This window comes from Eptesicus fuscus, chromosome 16 (genome assembly GCF_027574615.1).
Source record: "Eptesicus fuscus isolate TK198812 chromosome 16, DD_ASM_mEF_20220401, whole genome shotgun sequence".
NCBI lineage: Eukaryota > Metazoa > Chordata > Mammalia > Chiroptera > Vespertilionidae > Eptesicus > Eptesicus fuscus.
Window position 1 is genome coordinate 11,985,634 of NC_072488.1, and position 21,272 is coordinate 12,006,905.

At 44.3% G+C, this 21,272-nt stretch overlaps 1 protein-coding gene across 1 annotated transcript; it reads right to left on the reverse strand.

Moving 5' to 3' along the window:
* Positions 1-451: 451 nt before the first annotated feature.
* On the reverse strand, positions 452-19,515 carry GTF3C2 (general transcription factor IIIC subunit 2). The gene is made up of 19 exons (XM_008162313.3): positions 19,483-19,515; positions 12,947-13,217; positions 12,463-12,784; positions 11,566-11,851; positions 9,457-9,551; positions 8,619-8,696; positions 8,371-8,469; positions 7,325-7,552; positions 7,023-7,134; positions 6,697-6,805; positions 5,599-5,624; positions 5,284-5,413; positions 3,364-3,508; positions 3,097-3,258; positions 2,810-2,897; positions 2,453-2,581; positions 2,015-2,167; positions 1,761-1,868; positions 452-1,478 (listed from the first exon to the last, which is right to left on the reverse strand). Exons 2-19 carry the CDS (start codon positions 13,191-13,193, stop codon positions 1,260-1,262), a joined length of 2,736 nt encoding a protein of 911 aa, XP_008160535.2. The 5' UTR covers positions 13,194-13,217; positions 19,483-19,515; the 3' UTR covers positions 452-1,259.
* Between the last annotated feature and the right edge of the window lie 1,757 nt (positions 19,516-21,272).

Genomic DNA, 21,272 nt, shown 5'->3' on the forward strand with positions numbered 1-21,272 from the left:
TAACAATACAGCAGGTCCTCAAATAACATCATTTCATTATATGAGATGCCAAATGAACTTAAATCTTATTTATATCAACTTACCTATAATAAAATTGGTTTCCTTATATGTCATTTAAAGTCACAGAACCTTGCCCTGGTTGGGTAGCTCAGTTGGTCAGAGCATTGTCCCAATACACCAAGGCTGCAGGTTTGATCTCCAGCCAGGGCACATAAAAGCAACCAATGAATGAATGAATGGAACAAAAAAAAATCCATTCTTTCTCTCTCCCTATCTCTAAAAATCAAGACATTAAAAAATTTTAAAAATGTCACACAAGCTATTGATAGTAAGTGTGGACTTACTATACTTGGGTTCTAAAGTATATATATAGGGTTGAAATAAAGTAGCTAAACATGTTTAATGTGACAGTATCACGAAGGATCAAAAATCATAACGTGTAAAAGAATGGTTAAGGTAACTGAAGATATTTAATCTAGAGAAGACTTGGGAAACACATGATAGCTATTTTAAACACTTAAAAGGGCAATCAATCACAGGTGAGAATTACTAGACTTCCTAACACCAATGGTAAAATCTAGAGGTATACTCTGACTGGATATAAAGATTTTTAAAACATGACTGTCTAGGAGTGTTCAAGTAGGGTCAGATGACCAGTGATCAGGAGTATTTCCTAAGCAGGAGCAAGTAAGATCTGAACCACTGTTCTATTGGTTGTGTTTGTGGTGTTCCTCAGTTAAAGAACTACTATAAGCAGCTTCAGTCCAACAACTTACTACCCCCGCTCCCATGGGCTTGCATGTTCGTTTCTCTAAACAGGAAGCTGGGAAGGCAGTAATACTGGATCCTGGAATATAGTCAGAAGCCTTCATGCAGATACTCTTTCCAGTTTTCCAAACACCCACTCACATGTGGTCTCAAAAACACCCAGTACCTTTACTTAGCTTTACCCACTTCACAATATGCTCAATATGAGCAATTTGACTCCCAAGCCTAGATCAGGCCTGAGTGTTTCTTGTGAGCCAGTTTTAGGCTGAGGAGCCTTGAGAGTTTGTGGAGGGCAAGCCTCCCTGCCCACAGGGGGCCGTGATGACAGGTGAAATCCATGGAAGGAGAGGTATCTAAGGAATCCTGGGAGGCAGGTCTAAAGGTCCAGGCCTGGCAGCATCACTGTCCAAGAAGGCCCCAGTTTCTATGGTCTATGCATGGGGCCATTTGTTCTTGGCAGACCTCATTCAAGGGTCTTGTGTGGACCATGACTAGGGACTGGGCAGAAGGCGATGGCTGGTTGAAGAGAAGCCAGGCCCTTTAGTAGAGGAGGACGATTGGAACACAGCATTGAAGTGGGCTCGGCTCTCAAGCTGCATACGGTGGCCCAATGGGGAGGTGAGTCCACGGACAAAATGGATCCGAACCAGCCCTGACTGCCCCCCAGATACGAGCCATCCATAGGAGTCCAGGTTTGGGCTGAAACGTACCTGTGAAGAGAATAGAAAACAAAAGAGAGATGCTCATAGTTGGTGCTTCAGGGCGCGTCCCAGTTATGAGAGCAAAAAACCTGGCCACAATCTGACAGGATAGGACCATGCGAGAGTGAGAAGACAGTGAACAAAGTAAGTTCTTGAAGGTGAGTTCTCCAGAGCTGTTTTCCCTCCTAAGCCCTCTTGGTTGCTTTTCATCTCCCATTTCATCGATCACAGGTCCAGAGTTGGGAGGAAATGAGAGCGAAGGGTGGAGAAGATAAGAGGCAAGGTTCTTACTTTATGAATAGCCTCCAGCTGCAGCCTGTCCAGACAGAGCTGAGCCTGCCCCTCTCCCTCCTGCATACGCAGCACTGGTTCTCTACGGAGCAGATCATGGAAGGAACCCTGGGGAGGGGAAGTGTAATGAGAGACAATGAGCAGTTTCTTAGGTTTGCATCTTGGTGCTGGAACTCCTTAGGATTCCCTATTATATAAGGACTAAAGTTTCCTACTTTTCCTAGTACCACACCCATTCTCCTGGGCCAATTTACCAAATCTGTGTCTTGAAAGAGCAAGTAGTGATGGTTGACGGTTTCAGCATAAGTTCGAGCCTTGGGTGGGTTGAGGGCTCCAGATGCAGCAGAAGAGTGGTCTTGACCTTCAGGACTATCCTGATACGGCATCAGATCTGCTTTATATATAGGCTAGAAAGGAGACCATAAGATTAGGTCTCATGAGACTGAAGACAAAATGAAAGTAAAAGAGAGAAAATTGATTTGGGGCAGGAGAGACTTAAAGATAGAGAAAGCAGTATGTTCAAACATATGTTCAGATGAACTAGGGTAGGCAATATTATGTGTAACAAGACTCCCGGGGATAATACCTGGGCAACCTAGTACTAATTTGAACTAACCTGTAGTACTAATTTGGGAGGTCATGTGGATTAGGAACTAATAAATGGTGCTGCCGTTAAATATTCATATACGTACAAATCTTCGCTCTACAGGTCGCTTGACAGTTATTGGGTTCAGTGCCATATCAGGCAATATAGCGGCAATGAGCTCCCCGGATGTATCTCCTGCAGCTATTGTCCCAAGCCAGTCGGATCCTGAAAGACTCTAGTAAGAAAAGACAGATTCATTCAGTTCTGTGAACTGGTAATAACTGCAGTCTCAGGGGGGGAGAAACACACACACACAAATGAGTTTATCATAACCCATATCCCTGATGATACAGTTACCACACACCTATCTTCTATAAAAAACTACTACCTCTTTCCGACCACCACTAGATGAGTAAATGAATCATTTTCCTGTGTAATGAAGATTTCGAAGAGAGGGGCTCACCCAGACAGTGCCTTTTCGAGGAGCAGTGAAGTAGGCCTTGAAACCAAGGTAACCAGCATCAATATAATGAATTCCACAGAGTCCATAACTATAAGAGAAAGAGAAAATGAAACCTTCCTTTTCCTAAGATTAGATTCATTTCTTCTCCCCATGTCCTTCCAGAAGTCAAACTACCTCACTGAAACCATCCTCAACCCTCCTCTCCCCACACAATAATCTGGAACACTCTGGCACCCCAACCCCTAGGGTCTGTCCCCTGAGTTTCTCCTATCTCCATCCTGCCATACGAGGCATAGCAGTTGTCCTGAGCCACAGTGACACCATTGTAGGGGAGCAGCCAGGCCAGCTCTGTACTCAAGAAGCGCTTGATAGAGTTTATTGGTTCATAAGGTCGTCGAAGGTCCCAGAATTTGATTTTCCGGTCGCTCCCTGCAGACACTATGAAATGACTGTGGAAAGATGAAAGATGAGGGAGAAGTTAAAATCTGAACGAGTCTGGAAGAGTCAGCTTAACCCAGCTTCACCTCCCACCTCCACAACTCTCCTATTCCAACCTGTTGGCTTTGCACCACTGAAGGGTACGCACAGCCTGGTCATGGGCTAGGAAACCCTGGAAGGGGTAGAGCTTCAAAGAGCCATCAGAGAGCCGTATCCGCTGCAAGGGCGAGTTAGTGGGAAGGTTCCAGAAAACCACCATGCCTGAGGTAGGGACAGAACATGTAGGTATTAAGGCAGGTTCTCTCTTCCTTGCTCTAATTGCTTTCTCTATTGTCTACCCTCAGATCTGATCCTCTATGAAATGACATAGGGATAATGATCAGCTAGTCCATTCCCTCATATTTTAAAGACTCAACCTGTTATTTTTAGTTCCAATTCCAAGCAACAAAAAAGTATTATCTTAATCTGGGACCTGCAGTTAAAAAGTTTGGTTGAATGCACTCAGTAGCCTCTACTTCCTACTAAATCTAAGTAAAAGGATTTTGAAAGAACATAAACTGTCTAAGAGAGGGCTGGCAACCTATAGCCCATGGGCCAAGTATAGCCTGCCACCTAATTTGGTAAATAAAGTTTGACTGGAACACAGCCCACTCATTCATTTACCTAATGTCTATGGCTGCTCTCGCTTTACAATGGTGGAGTTGAATAGTTCCAACAATGGCCAAATAGTCCATCTAGCATAAAATATTCACTATCAGGACCTTTACAGGAATGTTTGTCAACTCTGCTCTAAGACAAAGAAAATAGGCAAGGAGCCAAAAGCAACAAAATGTAGAGAACAAAAAACAAATGGACAAACAAACTAACTTGGCTGACCCAAAACAAGTTGACCCCAACCAGGCTGGCAGAGCAGGGGATAATAAAAAATGTAACTTTGATTAAAATAAAAGATACACTGCCTTGGCCAATGTGGCTTAGTTGGTTGAGCATTGTCCTGTGCACTGAAAGGTTGCTGGTTCAATTCTGAGTTGGGGCACATGCCCGGGTTATGGGTTCATCCTGGTACAGGAAACAACCAATCGATGTTTCTCTCTCACTGATGTTTCTCTCTGTCTCTTCCTCTCTCTTCCTCTCTAATATCATTAAAAACATATGTTTTTTAAAAAAGACAAACTAATAAACAATAGAATTTTAATAAATAAAAATTGGGAAAAATGTATGTAGCTAAAACCTCTTTTATGCATAAACTTAGGAAATGTAACACCCATGAATCTTTCTTGAAGAAAATGTATTGATAGTGAATTACAGCTAAGCAACATTAATAATTCAGCAATGGAGGGAAGACAGATGGAAGGAGTGGTAGAGACTTGCAATCATTTCAGTATAAAATTACGATTAAAAAACTGGAATTAAGGCAGCAAAGCAGCATCAAGCTTCATGTACCTTGACAATGTAAGAATATCACTAAAAAAAACACAATTAGAAGATGGTGGAAGAGATAAGGAGAAGAAATGTGAGAGTGTAATTTCCTTACCTCCCCAGCAGAAAGGCTACTGATAATGTCTAAAATAAACTTGTCATTTAAAAATGACAATCTAACACCTCCAACTACTTAATGTTATTTATAATTTTTATTTTTCCTTTTTAATCTTAAAAGTATCTTTAAGGAACTAATGTCTCTGTGGTAAAGGAACATTTACTGGGAGTTTATAGCTCATCTTTCAGCTTCACTTGTCTTTTCTACTATAAAATCAAAGTATAATTACATTTAATACCTTTTCATTTAAAATTGCTATAGTGTATGATCCCATTTCTTTTCATCTTTACATATGCACAGAGAACTACATGAAATTATGTTCGTCTATTCAATTACTTTTCTGAGTAGAAACATTCCAATACCTTTTTTCTTTCTTTGTATTTTTTTTACATTGCCTGAATATTTATAACTATGTAATGCCCATAGTTTCCAAAAAGGAAACAACAACCCAAAAAAGCTTAAAGAGCAATAGCTCCTTAGGTTTGGTTTTGTTTTTTACCATTATAGTATCCAGCAGCCAGGTGGTGGTGGGGCCGGGTGGGCATCCAGGCCAGGCTAAGGCACTGACCACACTCAGAGGGGTCTGATACTTGCACAGACCCCACCTGAAGGGTTGCCACGCATTGAACCTGCAGGGACAGAAGAGATGGGGCTAGGGTTAGGAATACCTATTGTTTGGAATGAAGACTCAAATTAGTGTTCAATCCAGCAGGAGAGGAAGATCTCTCAGAGTTAGAAAGCGACTCACTATGGAATCAGTAAGGGAGGCTCTAGAAGATGGAGCCTCGGGTAAGGCAGCAGGTTCCTCACTCACCTTATAGATGGCGGGTTTCATTGCATCTGTGAGGAAAAAAGAGCAGAACTGATACTCTGGATCCAGAAGACCGAGGTCCTAATAAGCCTTGCTCTTAGATCAGCACCCCACCCTTTCAATGATGTTCCCTTACATTCTTATCTTTCCACCATCAAATGTACAAGCCCACCTTTCTCTGCCCCATCTTCTTCTTTCCTCCTATTATACCTGATAGTATCCTTTCTATCAGAATGGCGAATCCCTCCACTCTGCTCTCTCCTCACCATTTCCCAAAGAACTTTGCTCTCTGGTTACCCATCCTATCACCTGCATTATTCACTTTCTCTCCCCGTCCTGGGTCATTCTCACATTCACACTATTGTCTCCTATCTAAACCGACCAAACAAAACTCTTACCTCCATCCACTACCCTGATGTGTGTTCCCCTTCACAGCCAAACTTTCTGAAAAAAATTGTCTATCCATTCTATCTTCACTTCTTCACCTCCCAATCGCTCCTCAAGCCACTCCTCCACCTGCTCGCCAAATATGGGCCTTCTCAGGGTTCAAACCGCGATGCCCTCTTCAACTCAGTACAGTTGAAAAAGAAGTAAATTCAACTAATAGGAGCTGCCTTTCCCTGACCCTCCTCTTCTTGCTCACATTCAGCTCTATCTTCTCTCCCTCTGTTTACAACAAAGAGAGTGTGTGTCTATGTATGTGTGGTGGTGAGGACAGGAGAGGCTGAGGACAAGATTGGGAGAACAAGAGTATGGCAGGGGAGACTGGCCCCATTAGTCCGCCTCAGCCTTCAGCAGTTCTTTACACAGCCAATTAACTGTGGCCGCAGAGGAAGAGGCCTGAGAGCAGGGAGGACAGGGAAGAGAGGAGATAAAGGTAATGTGATGAAAAAATGCAGTTATAAGTCTGCAAGAGTACTACTTGTGGGCTGCTGGAGAGAGGTCCAGTACAGAACGTGTGAAGTCAGAATGGAAGGTGTGGCTGTGCAAGGCTTTGTACTACAGAGACTGGGCCTAGAAGAGTTTCAGGGGAGATGGACAGGCCCTACAGAGTCCTGGCCATGGCTACAGCAGCCTCATTCTCCTTGCTGGGCTACTCACCTGGGGGCTGCTGTGCCAGCAGGGCGTCAGGATGGGGCAGACTGAACAGCAGCACCTTCCCATCTGAGCAAGCAAGAGCCAAGAGACCCAGCCGAGGCAGGAGAGGAGCCTAGAGGGTGAGACCAGATCTGTGCTGAGGATTGCTGCCTTAGGAGCCTCTCAGAAAACTTCTGCGGTTCTAGTTTCTGAAAATATGACATGAGGTTGCTAGAAAAAAATGCCATCCCCACCACTCTCCAAACTCTGTTCCTCCTACTCTGGGAACACCCAGAGCCTTTGTTCTGGCTCTGAGTCCAAGGGCCATCACATAATCAACTGGGAGGTACCTTCCGAGGGGTGCCTGGAAGTTCCCATGCTCCACTGGGGCAGAACTTGAGGTCCCAAATGCAGCCGTGGTCACAAGCAATCCCATAGACAAAGTGAGCCCTGTTGCCAGGACTGAGGAGAGAAGCCATATGGGGAGAATGGGTAGGAAGAAGGGGGGCCTGGGGCTGCCAGAGCCTGTGTGCTCCCCTTATTTCAAGCCAATCCAAGCCCTCCCCCACAACCCAAACCCGGATCCTGCCCAGCCCCATCCGTCTCTCCTCCTCAGACACCCTCCCACAGCAGCGTCCCAGCCCCACCTCACCAGCTTTCTTGCTGCAAGGTCCCAAGGCCCCAGAGCTGGAGTAGCCCAGGACCCGAATGAAGTTGGCTCAGTGAGTGTGTCTCATTCATGTCAGGGCTGGAGAAAAGGGCCACATACTGCAAGGCTGCTGCCCCCTCCGGCACTGGGCACCAGTCCAGAGCCCAGAGAGGTCCCCCTGTGAAGAAGGACACATCCCAGCGCTCTGGGTGTGCTGTGATCGAGCTAAATCTAGAGACAAGTCAAAGATAGAATGAAAAAAGGAGTTAATAAAAGGTAATGAAAAATTCATAGGTGAATGGATAAATAAACAGTGATACATCCAGACAAATGAAGTATTTGTCCAAACCCATAGAATGTGCACACCAAGAGTGAACCCTAATGTAAACTATGGACTTTGAGTGATTATGCTATTAACCCATTCTCCCCATATGGCTTCTTCTCAGAATGGATGCATTCTGGTGGGGAATGTTGATAGTGGGAGAGGCTATGCATGCGTGGGGGCAGGAGGTCTATTAGAAATCTCTATCACTTCCTCTCAATTTTCCTGTGAAGTTAAATTGCTCTAAAAATTTTAGTTAGTAAAAAGGTAATGAGGACAGAATGGGAATTCCACCGGAGTTAGAATGAACTGGCTTCAGCAAGGGCCAGAGTATCAAGGACAGTCTACAGGCGAGAACAGTCCTAGCTCTCGTTTGTGTCTTCCTCCTTTCCCTCCCAGTCGTTCTGTTCTAGTTCACCTTCAAAGACGTCAGGCTGTGCATCCTGGTTACTACAGTGTTCTCTCCAGGGTCAGTCTGTCAGGGACTACCTGAGTATAGATGAGCTTGTAAACAGGTTTGACCCTCAACCTCCAGAGTGTCCTTCAGTCTGGCCAGCAGCAACGAGCACTGCAGACTAGAGGGGACTGACAGATCTACCCAGGACTCCGACCCTTGGGATCAACTGGACCAGCATCAGGGCAAGAACAGGGCCATCTGTCTTCCCTTCCAACATTTATTTTTCCTATTTCTGTCTCCTAGAATTAGAAAAAGAGATGTAATCTTCACCTGTTTATGCGGTAGAGTGTGCCATCTTCAGGAAGTCCTTCACGTTGTACAGAAAACAGTGGAGACTTCTCCTCCTGGGGCAGGTAGGGAGCTGCCTCACTAGGGAAGGCAAAGGGAACAACAGCCTGAATCTGGAAGTTTCTCCTTTTCCAGGATTCCCGTCATAAATCTAGAGTCCTCTGTCACCCTTCAGCCTCCAGTGATATCACCACCCCTCCAAAGGCTTCAAAGATGTCTCTTCAACTTACAGTTCAGATAACAAGTGCCACTTCCAGGCTAAAGGAATCCATTCTGCAAACTCCCAGTAGGAATGCTTCTGTTCTCGGCTAGAGGGACGGAGAAGCATTAACGAAGGAAGAGATAAATTCTAAGCAGTTCTGCCCAAAAAAACTTTCTGTGATAATGGTCCTGGCCAGCGTGGCTCAGTGGTTGAGTGTCAACCTATGAACTAGGAGGTCACAGTTCAATTCCTTGTCAGGGCACATGACGCCTAGTGTGCGGTATGCAAGAGGCAGCCAATCAATGAATCTCTCTCATCACTGATGTTTCTCTCTCTCCCCCTTCCTCTCTGAACTAAATTAAAAGATATTGGGGAAAAAAAAAAAAAAGGTTACCAGTTCGATTCCTGCTCAGGGCACATGCCCCGGTTGCAGGTTTGATCCATGATAGAGGGCATGCAGGAGGCAGCCAATTGGTGTTTTGCTCTCATATCAGTTTTTTCTCTCTCCCTTACTTTCTCTCTAAAAAGTAAAAATAAAATAATCAATTAAAAGAAAAGCTTTCTGTGATGATGTAAGTGACCTATTATCTGTCCAATACATGCACTGCTAGCTGGGCACTTGAAATGGGGCTATTGCAAAGGAGAAACTGGACTCTTAATTTTAAATGGCTACATGCAGCTACTGCCTGCCATAACAGACAGCACAGCTCTAAAGCTTTTGCCTTTGGAGCAGGGTCGTTTATTTGTGAATGTCTTCAGTGTTCTCCCCTGTGAGTGCCTTCCCTCTTTCTCACAGCCCCATTCTAGATCATTCTGTGCACTCCACCACCACCCTTTCATCCCCAGGCCCCATCCCCAAGTCTCACAGGTCCTTGGTGAGATGGAGGCACTTCCAGACAGGAGCCATGATGTGATTGGACAGGCCATTTGGAGCCGTGCCCCGGCAGTGCAGCTTCTGCTTCTGGGACCGAATGAAGAAAGTGTCACGGATTTCACAGCCAGAGCAAGTTCCCAGGACTCCGCTTTCTCAGCTTCTACTTTTCTCCGCACAACTTCCCCTCTAACCTTTGCCAATCAGAATCTCAAAAGATTTGTGTTATAACCATTACAATGACTTCTCCCTCTTCTGCTCCTACTCCTCCATCAAAACTGCAAAATCTGTCCGGCTGGTGTGGCTCAGTGGTTGAACATCGACCTATGAACCAGGAGGTCACAGTTCGATTCCTGGTTAGAGCACATGCCTGGGTTGCAGGCTCTATCCCTAGTGTGGGGCGTGCAGGAGTAGCTGATTGATGATTCTCATCATTGATGTTTCTATCTGTCTCTCCCTTTCTCTCTGAAATAAGTAAAAAAACATATATTTTTTAAAACTGCAAAATCTGTTATATGTTTTTTGAACATTTTCCTTGATGTCTCCACACATTGGATTTAGGGAATTTCCATTTACTTCTTAAAACTCTTGCCCTATGGAGTAGTCTTTCCTTATTCCTCCCATCTTTCTAATATTCCTTTGCTGGTAGATTTGGTCCATGATGGTATTTCCCAGAGACGTCCTGACTTCTTTTCCAGCCTCCATACATGCACTCCTGGTCATTTCACCCCACGTCCCAACATTATACCTGATTACAAAGTTTGACTACCATCATTACCCATTTATCAAGTTTACATTTTAGTAAACTCAAACTTCACTAGTTTTCAACTTTTCTACAAACTCTAGATCCATACAGTGGTGCCAAGCAATATTAGAGCCTGAGGCAAAAGGAAAATCAGTAATACAGTTCCTTTCTTTATTTAAAATTTGGTATTTTGGTCATTATAGATTTGTTAAATTAATTTTGATTTTTAAAAATGTATCAAAATATTTATCCTGAGTTCTAAGGATTTGGTGCTCCCTTAACTGTTGCACTTAAGACAAGTAAGGCACTGGTCCCATATACAATTATGACTGGTGACCAGATGTCCCCAGGATGGTCCACGGTCTACAGACACTTCCAACTCAGCATTCGAGAAAGTGAGCTCATCACCTGCCCATCTTTGCCTCTCCTGCGTACCCCACTCTTTCTATTTGGGATGATGAAAACATCTTGGAAATGGATAGTGTTAGTAGTTGCATAACATTGTGAATGCACTAAATGCCAGTGAACTATACATTTTTAAATGGTAAGTTTTCAGTTATGTAGATTTTACCACAATTAAGCACACACCTTTAATGGCTCCTACTGTCACTCCTTTTATCTTCTCTAGTTTAATCCCCACTTTACCCAAAGCCCTATGCTGTAGCCATAATCCATTTCTGGGAAAACCAATCTCTCTGGCACACTTTCATTTACCTGTTAAGACCGAGCTGAACTATCATTCCTTTGTGAAGCCTAAGCAGTTGACTACCCCTCCCCTATATGGCTAACGCATTTTCATCGCTCCTGGCCAAGCACTTACCACACTGAACTTCGTGAGGCAGGACTCTGCCTTATTCACATTGTGTTTCCTAGCTCACAGTAGATGCTCAATATATGTTTTGGGTATTTCTGTTAATCGTCACCAGAGAGGATTATTTTCCCACTGATTTTTAGAGAGAGTAGGAGGGGAGAGACATAGAGAAACATCGACGTGACAGAGACACATCGATTGGTTGCCTCTCGCACATGCCCTAACCAGGTGGAGATCAAGCCTGCAACCGAGGTACATGCCCTTGACCGGAATTGAACCCGGGGTCCTTCAGTCCGTGGGCTGACGCTCTAACCACTGAGAAAAACCGGCTAGAACAGATGCTCAAAAGATGAATGAATAATCTTGTTTACTTACACCCTTAGCTCCTGCAATCTCAACTGTATTTGAAGTTGTCTCTTTCTTCTTTTACCTCTTTTGGTCATCATAGTTACTAGGTCAAAGCCTTCCTTCTGGGTACCCTCTTGACCCCCTAATAATCCTATTAGTTCCTTCAATCACTTTCTTGCCCATTCAGTGCATCCTCTTACCCCTGAAGTGGATCCTCGTGGGGTGCTTCGGGGCACAGCAGGCTCAGGGTCAGATGAGCTCTCACTTGGGACCTCACTTTCTTCTCCATCTTCAGCCTCAACCTTGAGAACAAAGTCTTCATCTCGTGTGGTGTCATCCTCTTCCTCTCCACCTTGACAGACTGACTGTTGCCGGATCTTCTTTGGTTTGGTGGGGCTGCTCACCTTGGGGCTCTCAGGACAGGACACTGGAGCAGGCAGGGCTGTTGACAGCTCTTCAGCCAGTTCCTGAAGATACAGAAGGGCCCTGTGGGGTAGGGCAGAGTCAGAGACATACTCACAAACACTTAACAAGAGCCCACTTTTTATTTATTTATTTTTTTATTAAGAGCCCACTTTTCCAGACACTGCGTTGATTCTTATTGCACTGGATCCTCACAGTGACCCTGTGAAGCAGCTATTTATTTCCCCTTCCCTTCTGATAGATAAAGAAACATAAATCCAGGAAAGTTAAGTGACTTGGCCAAGATGATTCAGATAACATGTGGGATCTAAACCAGGTCTTCTGACTTCAAGTCCCAAGCACTTTTCACTCTACCACAGTAAAAAATCACTGATGGCAACAGAAAATAATAGAAAGGTGTGTATATACTGATATATATTTGAGTGGTAAAATTGTAATGAAGACCTGGGGGGAAATTGTGAAAAATGGATAGGATACAAAGTACAGAAAGAAAATCCTAGACAAAGTTAACAACAGATTAAAGTTGCTAAGGTAAAAGCCAGAAGATTGCTCAAGTCCCCAGAACCCGACACCATGCCCGCTTACCTCATCATAGTCTTTTCATCTCTCCAACATCTGACCCACCCTGATTCCTTCACCCCCACCCCCTCACCAAGATGTGCCCCAATCCTTACACTTGGGCAGCCCTTCGGCGGGGTCGTTGCCCAGGTGGAGTCTCAAAGTCCTCAGGGGGCCTCTTTGGAGCTGGAGACTCTGGCTGATCTAGGCCTTTTGACAACTTCAGCAGTAGCAGCTCTGCCTTGGTCTTTCGACCTCGTTTCTTAGGCATGGGGGTGGACAGAGGGTTGGATGGATCTAAGTGACCAGGAGCCAGAGGGGCTGATGGAGGATTAGGTTGTTGGGGCCTTTTGGGGCCTTTCCGTGTCCTACCACCTCTCTTCCGGCCAGGCTTTGAGGCCCGAGGCTTCGAGACCTTTGACATCTCTGAAGAAAGATCTGTAGAGAAGAATACATGTCTATGAGATGGGACCAGAGCTCAAACCTCTTTAGAACAGACTACAACATACCCAGGTTTGTTAAACCTATGAACTCAACCTATTCTCTTTCATCTTAAACTAAGCACAGGGAGAGAAAAAGATGAAAAGACAAGGTACATACCTTGCTGTTCCAGTCTGGATAGGCTTTCCTGTTCTGGAAGGAGCTTTTTCTCATCAAGAGAACCCTCAAATCCAGACAAAGAGGTAGGCAAAGACATCTCTATGGAAGCCTCTGTACTGGCTGTTTCTGAAGTGGTCCTGACATCAAGCTGATTTAGCACCTCTTGTCCAGGAGAGTCCACTACAGTCACGTTCCCCACGGGGCCGGCCTCCCCCAGGGCGACATAGCCGACCCCGCAGGTATCCATCAGCACCCCCTAAAATGGTTGCCCCTGCACACAGACATACAAATGAAAAGAAGGTAAAAGCTATTTGTACTGACTCCGATTTTTCTATTTTCCTCCCCTCACTGCCCCCCCTGCAACCAGAAATCTAAGCTCCCTGATCATGTATTCATTCAATAATAACTAAACATCTTCTATATCAGGTATTAAGACAATAAGCAAGACAGACAAGGTCCCTGCCCTCATGGAACTTACATGCTAGTGAAGCTGCTAATAACAAACAAATAATAATACAGCTACCATTTTTTTTAAACACTTGCTATGTGCAAGCACTGTAGTAAGTGCTTTATTTATATTATATAATTTAAAGCTCATAACATTTCTTGTAATGACACTGTAGTGAATGCCTACAGCTAAAAGCCATCTTTACAAGTATTAGTCAAGGAACAGATTTATTTAAAAATAAGTAAAACAGCCCTAACTGGTTTGGCTCAGTGGATAGAGTGTCGGCTTCTGGACTGAAGGGTCCCAGGTTCGATTCCGGTCAAGGGCATGTACCTTGGTTGCGGACACATCCCCAGTAGGGGGCGTGCAGGACGCAGCTGATTGATGTTCCTAACTCTCTACCTTTCTCCCTTCCTCTCTATAAAAAATTAATAAAATATATATATTTTTAAAAATAAAAAATAAATAAAAATAAGTAGAACAGTTCTCTAGTGCCCTGTCATCAGTCTTTTACCTGGGTGGGGGAGGCGGTAGGCTTTGAGACAATTAAGGAACATCCTACTACATTAAGAGACTTTTCCCTGCCCTGGTCAGTAGCTCAGTTGGTTAGAGTGTCGTCCTATATAACAACTCTGCGGGTTCGGGTTCATTACCCGCCGGTCAGGACACATACAAGAACCAACCAATTAATGCATACATTTTAAGAAAAAAAGAGAGGCTTTCCCCACATTGGAGAATGGATTTTAAAACAGTCATGAATCTTCATTTTCTTCAAACCCAGGAAATCAGGTGTACAACCATGGACCAAAGTCAACTGATGGAGATAAACAAAACACTGATACCAACCAAAAACCTGAGCAACAAAAAACTCTGCCAGGGCAGAGTTTTCAGCCAGAAAAACCTGCTTGTCTGAGTCAAAGGGGGAGAAATAGTTCAAATCTGAGGAGGGAATTCCCCGTAGGTAGGTCTGTATATGTCTTCAGGATAAAGAAATGATCAGCCTCAGTAGAAAAGTTTGCTGATGAAAACACCGTAAGAAATATCATACAAATTAAAAGTTCACAACAGCCTAAGTGGATTATAAACAATAACAGCCAGCATTCTGAGGTGTTAAGGACACACTATAACATCATGTTCTAAAGACAGAATATCACAATGCCAAAGGAAATGGAGGCCGGTGAGACTCTACCTGCACTGTTCTCTGGTAAACAGCAAGCCCTGACAGAACTACTCCATTCAAAGTTAGTAAAAGCCCAGCTGGTGTGGCTCAGTGGTTGAGCATTGACCTGTAGGTCACGGTTTGATTCCCGGTCAGAGCACCTGCCCAGGTTGCAGGCTCAATCCCCAGTGGGGGGCATGCAGGAGGCAGCCGGTCAATGATTCTCTCTCATCACTGATGTTTGTTTTCTTTTTTAAAAATATATTTTTATTGATTTCAGAGAAGAAAGGAGAGGGAGAGAGAGAGAGAAACATCAATGATGAGAGAGAATCACTGATCCGCTGCCTCCTGCATGCCCCGCACTGGGAATTGAGCTCACACCCTGGGCATATGCCCTTGACCGTAATCAAACCCGGGACCCTTCAGTCCACAGGCTGACACTCTATCCACTAAACCAAACCAGCTAGGGCCATCATTGATGTTTCTATCCCTCTCTTCCACTCCCTTACTCTCTCTGAAATTAATAAAGCTGAAAGTAAAAAGATGAATTAAAATATACAGGGAAAATGTAAGCAAAAAGAAAAAAGGAGTTTCGATGGCAATAGCAAAGTTGAATTCAGGGGGAAATGTATTAAATGGGACAAAAAGAAAGTACTTTATAATGAGTAAAACCTCAAATCACATAAAATAAATATCATAAAACTTTAGACATCAAATAACATAGTGTCAAATACATAAAGCAAAATCTTCAGGAAATGCAAGAACTACTTTCTTTAATCATTGGCAGTTCAAGTAGGTAAGGACAAAATGTGAATAAAATGATTGTTGCCTTCTCTATTGGCCAAGGTCTAGTTGCATAGAACAGAACCCTTTCTAGTCAGTCCGAGCTAAAAGGGATTTATTAAAGGGTATGAAATGGTTCACAACAGTGGTTCTCAAAGTGTGGTCCCAGAGCTGGCAGCCTCAGCATCATTTGAAATTTTGTTAAATGCAAATTTCCAGTCCTATCCCAGACCTACTGAATTAGAAACTCTGGGATGGGGCCAGCAGTTGTTATAACAAGTCGTTCAGGAGACTGATGCACATTCAAGTTTGAGAATCCCCTGCATTGGGAGGATTGGGTGTAGAAACAGTTTAGGAAGAAGTGTTTTTCAAATGGGGAAGTTGTGTTATAGTACTGACTGATGAACCACATGGCCTCTCCTATGCCATGAGGGGATTCACTTACTGAATCAAGGAGCCCCTGCCCGAGCCGGTTTGGCTCAGTCGATAGAGCTTTGGACGGTGGACTGAAGGGTCCCGGGTTCAATTCCAGTCAAGGGCACATGCCCGGTTTGTGGGCTCAGTCCCCAGTAAGGAGCATGCAGGAGGCAGCCGATCAATGGTTCTCTCTCATCATTGATGTTTCTATCTCTCCTTCTCCCCTCCTCTCTGAAAAATCAATAGAAATACACTTTTAAAAAAAGAAAGAAAAAGAAGCCCCTACCACAGTTATAGCTCCATAAACAAGTTGCCTCTACAATCAGAATGTGACCAATTAAATGGGGAAGACACTTCTCTGGCTCCCAAATCCAGAATCACTCCACTGCCACAATCTGCACCAGCAAAATGCACACATGCGGGCCTGCCTCTCCCCTCTCTAATCTCAGGTCCCAATTTGAGTTCCTTAAGAGCACATTTGATCAGCAAGACCTAAATCACATCCAGAATCTTGGATGGTAAATTTCCAGGAAATGAAATCTCTAGCTTTCCAGCTCTCAAATGGAGGTTGCTCATTTTCTCAGACCCCACTTACCCCAGGTTAGAAAGTGAGATCAGTGTCTTCCCAGTTCCTCTCTAATGCCACTGCTTGACAACTAGTCCTTCCCCTCTTGCAAAAGTCTTGTTTCTTTGAAGCTTGTAACATTGAGCTAAGCCCTGCTAATCTAGCTCCGCTGTTACACCCTGGACCCTGTCATCACATAACACCTTTTAACCTCCAAAATCACTAAGACATTCACTATCTGATCACAACCTCCCATCATTACAGCTAGACTGCTCAACTGCTCTCACTGTATCTATTCTTCAATCATATCTAGCCACTATTCATTGATCTCTCCAATTTCTCCCTATGGCAGCAGCCACATACAATCTAGCTTAGATTTCTTTAATCAGACTCTATTGACATTATAAACTTCCTTTCTGTCTGTCTTTTGTTTCACGGGTCCGGCAAAATTCCAGCCTTAGATGAACCAATCATCCACCTTCTTCATTGTGTGCATCTAAGCTACTCAATCACACTTCCTCTCTCTTGCAATGTCTGATCCCCTGGTTCTCAGCAGATAACTTTGCTTCTGGTTTTTGAAACAAAACTTAAAGCCATTAGATGGGAAATACTTGGATTTCTTGCAAAGTAGCCTAATCCTCCGTGCATCTAGACTCCTCCCTCAGGCAGCTGATCAATGTTTCTCTCTCATGGATGTTTCTAACCCAATAAAATATATTTTAAAAAAAGATTTTCTGAATCAGTACGCATATATTTATCTCATTCTTCTTGGTTACTACATGGTATTCTATAGAATTATAGTTTATTTAGATATTTTCCATTTAAGGACAATTGGGTTATAATACTATCACAAATAATAACTGCAATATATATTCTAGTACAGATCTCTTCATTAATGAAAATTGTTTTTCTAGACTGAGCATCTGAAATGAAATTCTATATTCCACACTGGCCAGGGCTAACTCATAACTTCAGTTTAGGAAGAACATTATAATCAAAGGTAAAAGAAATATTTGCAACATAATAAATATGAAGGGTATGCATATTTTAAAATTTAATAGCCCAGCCAGTGTGGCTTAGTGGTGGTTCAATTCCCAGTCAGGGCACATGCCTGGGTTGCTGGCTTGATCCCCAGCAGGGGGCATGCAGGAGGCAGCCAATCAATGATTGTCTCTCATCATTGATGTTTCTATCTCTCTCCCTCTCCCTTCCTCTCTAAAATCAATAAAAATAAATATTTTTTAAAAAGGCATTTTCTGCCGAAACCGGTTTGGCTCAGTGAATAGAGCGATGGCCTGTGGACTGAAAGGTCCCAGGTTCGATTCCAGTCAAGGGCACCTTGGTTGCGGGCACATCCCCAGTGGGAGGTGTGCAGGAGGCAGCTGATCGATGTTTCTCTCTCATCGATGCTTCTAACTCTCTCTCCCTCTCCCTTCCTCTCTGTAAAAAAATCAATAAAAAAAAAAAGGCATTTTCTACCCCACTGACATAAACATATGATATTTTATTTTTTTCTAATACTTTTTCCTACATTAGAATATCACATATAGCTCTTTTTTTTTTTTAATATATTTTATTGACTTTTTACAGAGAGGAAAGGAGAGGGACAGAGAGCTAGAAACATCGATGAGAGAGAAACATCAACCAGCTGCCTCTTGCACACCCCCTACCGGGGATGTGGCCGCAACCAATGTACATGCCCTTGACCGGAATCGAACTTGGGACCTTTCAGTCCGCAGACCGACGCTCTATCCACTGAGCCAAACCGGTTTCGGCAGAATATCACATATAGCTCTTTAGTTTGTCCTGAATTCTCTTATTATAAGAAATATGGGTATTTACTTATTTCATATCTATCATACATGAAAGTTTTATAAGATAGGAATCTTGCCTATCTAGAACCTGCTATATGGTAAATGTAATAATTAACCTTTGTTTATTGAATGACTAACTTCTCAAGGTACAAAAGTCCCTTTTAAAGATTCACTGCTTTAAAAGGCAGCAGCAGGGTACGGTGGTTAATTTCCATTTATGATTTCACAAGACAAATTTTGGACACAAATGAAGGATGTTTAGTTAACTTGGACTACAATTTATAAAATTTTACATTTGCACCCCAACTTGTCTGGTTTCCAAGATACTCCAGGCTGCCTGCCTGACCTCCTCAGCGAAGGAAACTAACTAGATAACACTGTTCCTCAAATATGGAATTACTTTAAACTCACTGTTTGGTCTAACATGCTATTTCCCAAAGTCTGGTACAACTGGTGGTATGCAAAATTACTTTAATAGTATAAAAATGAACAATTTTACTCGACTGTGTTTTTATTTTAACTTGTATAAAAAACTGTAACAAGCCCATGAAACTTCATGGGTTCGTCTATATTGCATAGGGACGAAAGCACTTAAACTTTAAAAATAAATCAATTTAAAGAAAACTCTTAAGAACATAATAGCACAGGTAAGAATGGATGGCAAAAGTGCTAATGGCACAGGAATGACTTAAGTTTGTGTAACAATGTGCCGCTCGCTGGGCCATACCCTAGAGCACTCTAACCCAGTGCTGGGTGGGGTTGAAGTCGTCATCTCTGCCTTCCCCAGCCAACTTGCCAGGGAGAAAAGGGCCAGACGAGGAAACGTAACTGGCCCTTGACTGCGCCAATGAGGTTGCAGCGCGCGGGGCACAACCCCCAGGGTTAGAAGAGCCTCACGGAGGGAGAGGCTGGGACGCAGCCGAATGAGGGACTGGCCCGCAGCTCCTCTAAGGGTGCCCACCTGCCCTCCCTCAGCCCGGGGCGGGGGAGCAGCTTTCACCACCGGCCCTGCCTGAGGCCAGCCCCGGGTTTTCCAAAGCTCAGGACCACTGTAGGTTCGCAGAGTCGAGGGAGATCATGTAAGCAGCGCCCAGGCCAGGACGCTGGAGGCTGTGTTACGGACACCGTGTGAGTGAAGAAGGCAAGACCGTGGTGTGCAGAGATGGGGGATGCATTCTTGCCACGGTGGGGAAGGAAGTGGGGAGCGTGATGGTTTCTATAGCAGCCCAGGGGCTGGAGGTCGCGATGCTGTGCAGAGTGGGAAGAGCGGAGCCAATATTTTAGCGCTTCCGAAAAAGGAGGAGGAGTATTCGTGGGGGCCCCCCGCACACCCCACGGCTGTACACTCACCCTCACCAAAGTCCTTCCGGAAGTCCAAGTTCGAAGATGGCGCCGCCCGTCTGGTCGCGGTTTTATGACGTAACCGTGTAGCTACTCTTCATTGATGGCCCATCCCGACCTCCGATAGCAGTGCACCAGGTAAACATGTGAGTTTGGCTGGGAGTTTGTGCCAAAGAGTTTTCTATTGCGCTATGTATTCCACAATGCAATGCGGCGCGAGTTCCCGAGCCCTTCCCGAGCGGGAGAAGCTCCTGGCCTCAGCAACGCAGAGGGTGCTGCAGGGCCTTATGGGAATTGCAGTGTCTAGAAGGTAAGATTGGCGCCTGCGCGGTGACGCTCGCCGCGCCCACTAGGGTTCCCACGCGGCCTCTACGCCCTACTCGAGTGTGCTGCTCTACAGGATTGTCTTCGGGACTACTGGGTCTATGGCGGCCAGGGCCAGGGCGGATGTGAGAATTTGCCTGCGACGTTGGAGCCAAAGACAGAAACTGGGAGACAAAAGAATCCATGAAGCGGGCGCCAGGAGGACTCGGGGCTCCGCCGGGGGGCATTGCCCCCCTCCTGCAGATGCAGCCGCTAGTGAAGTCCAGGATGAAAAGGATAAGGAAGGAGCAGGAGTAGAAAAACCTGCGCTCGAGTGAGACTCTGGCTTGGACATTAGCCTTGGTTTCCGGCTTTGCCTCACTCCCTCATTAGGAGGTGGGATGCGGGTGAATAAAGAATGTGATAAATTCTGCCCTTTCTTGAAGCACTTAAAGCCATAAAATTTCACGCGTCTCCACAAACAATAGGAGAGTTTAGGATGTATAAATACGTGGGAGGGGTGTGGTAAAACCTTTTTCCTTCCCCAATCTGTGGACGAAAAGAGGCCACATGCTAACCTGACTAACTCAGGAAAGGCCTGCTTGGCGGCCTTGCAAACTCAAGAGACCTAAAGTAACCACAAAGGATGGTCTGAAATTAAAACCTTTAATTTCAAAGTAGTTTATAGTGGGTAGTCATGTCCTAGGCCAGTATCTTCCTTAACAAAGATCAACTTTTATCTTTACTGAGCCAGCCTATTTTTGCCACCTAAGATAACATAACTGGAATATCAGAGTAACTTGTAACTTCCCTTTTTCCAGAACCCTCAGGACACAGCCAATGCACCAGGATGCCAGGGCAGAGACCACAAATTCCCTCATTGTTATTGTTATCCTGTTAATTGTTGACTTAACTACCCTGCACCCACCTGTGTAAAGGAAATGTGTCTGTCGTTTTACTTTTTATCCAATCTCAGAGGTTCCCTTTTGCTTTCACCTGCCTCCCTAATCTGTCACCAGTGGATTTGATGTAACCCACTTGCGTCTCCTCTTTTGATTGTAGTGTATAAAACAAGATGAAAGACGGCCATTCTCTGGAGCACTATCTCAATACGTGGAGATTCTGCTTTCCTGCAACTGTCAAGAGCTTGGCTCAAACTCACAAGAGTTCTTTACAGGTTTAAATGTTTTATACACTAACAAATCTCACTTATTGAACCCTTGCTTACAGAAAACATTTAAGGAAAGCATGGGAGGAACTAGCTAAGATTTTTTTAAAATACATTTTTATTGATTTCAGAGAGGGGGAGAGGTAGAAGCATCATTAATCAGCTGCCTCCTGCACGCCCCTCACTTGGGGATTAAGATTGCAACCTGGTCATGTGCCCTGACTGGGAATCGAACCATGACCTCCTGGTTCATACATAGGTCAACTAGCTAAGATTTTTATAAACTGGAATAAAGAGTCTCCCATCCACTCACCCCCTCTATGGCTTA

Excerpts from the sequence above, each read along its gene's own strand:
- GTF3C2 (XM_008162313.3), bottom strand. The coding sequence starts at position 13,193 with ATGGATACCTGCGGGGTCGGCTATGTCGCCCTGGGGGAGGCCGGCCCC. Across the intron at positions 12,785-12,946 it reads ATCCAGACTGGAACAGCAAG|ATCTTTCTTCAGAGATGTCA; the intron begins GTATGTACCTTG and ends TCTTCTCTACAG. Across the intron at positions 6,806-7,022 it reads TTCCAGGCACCCCTCGGAAG|GCTCCTCTCCTGCCTCGGCT; the intron begins GTACCTCCCAGT and ends CTCACCCTCTAG.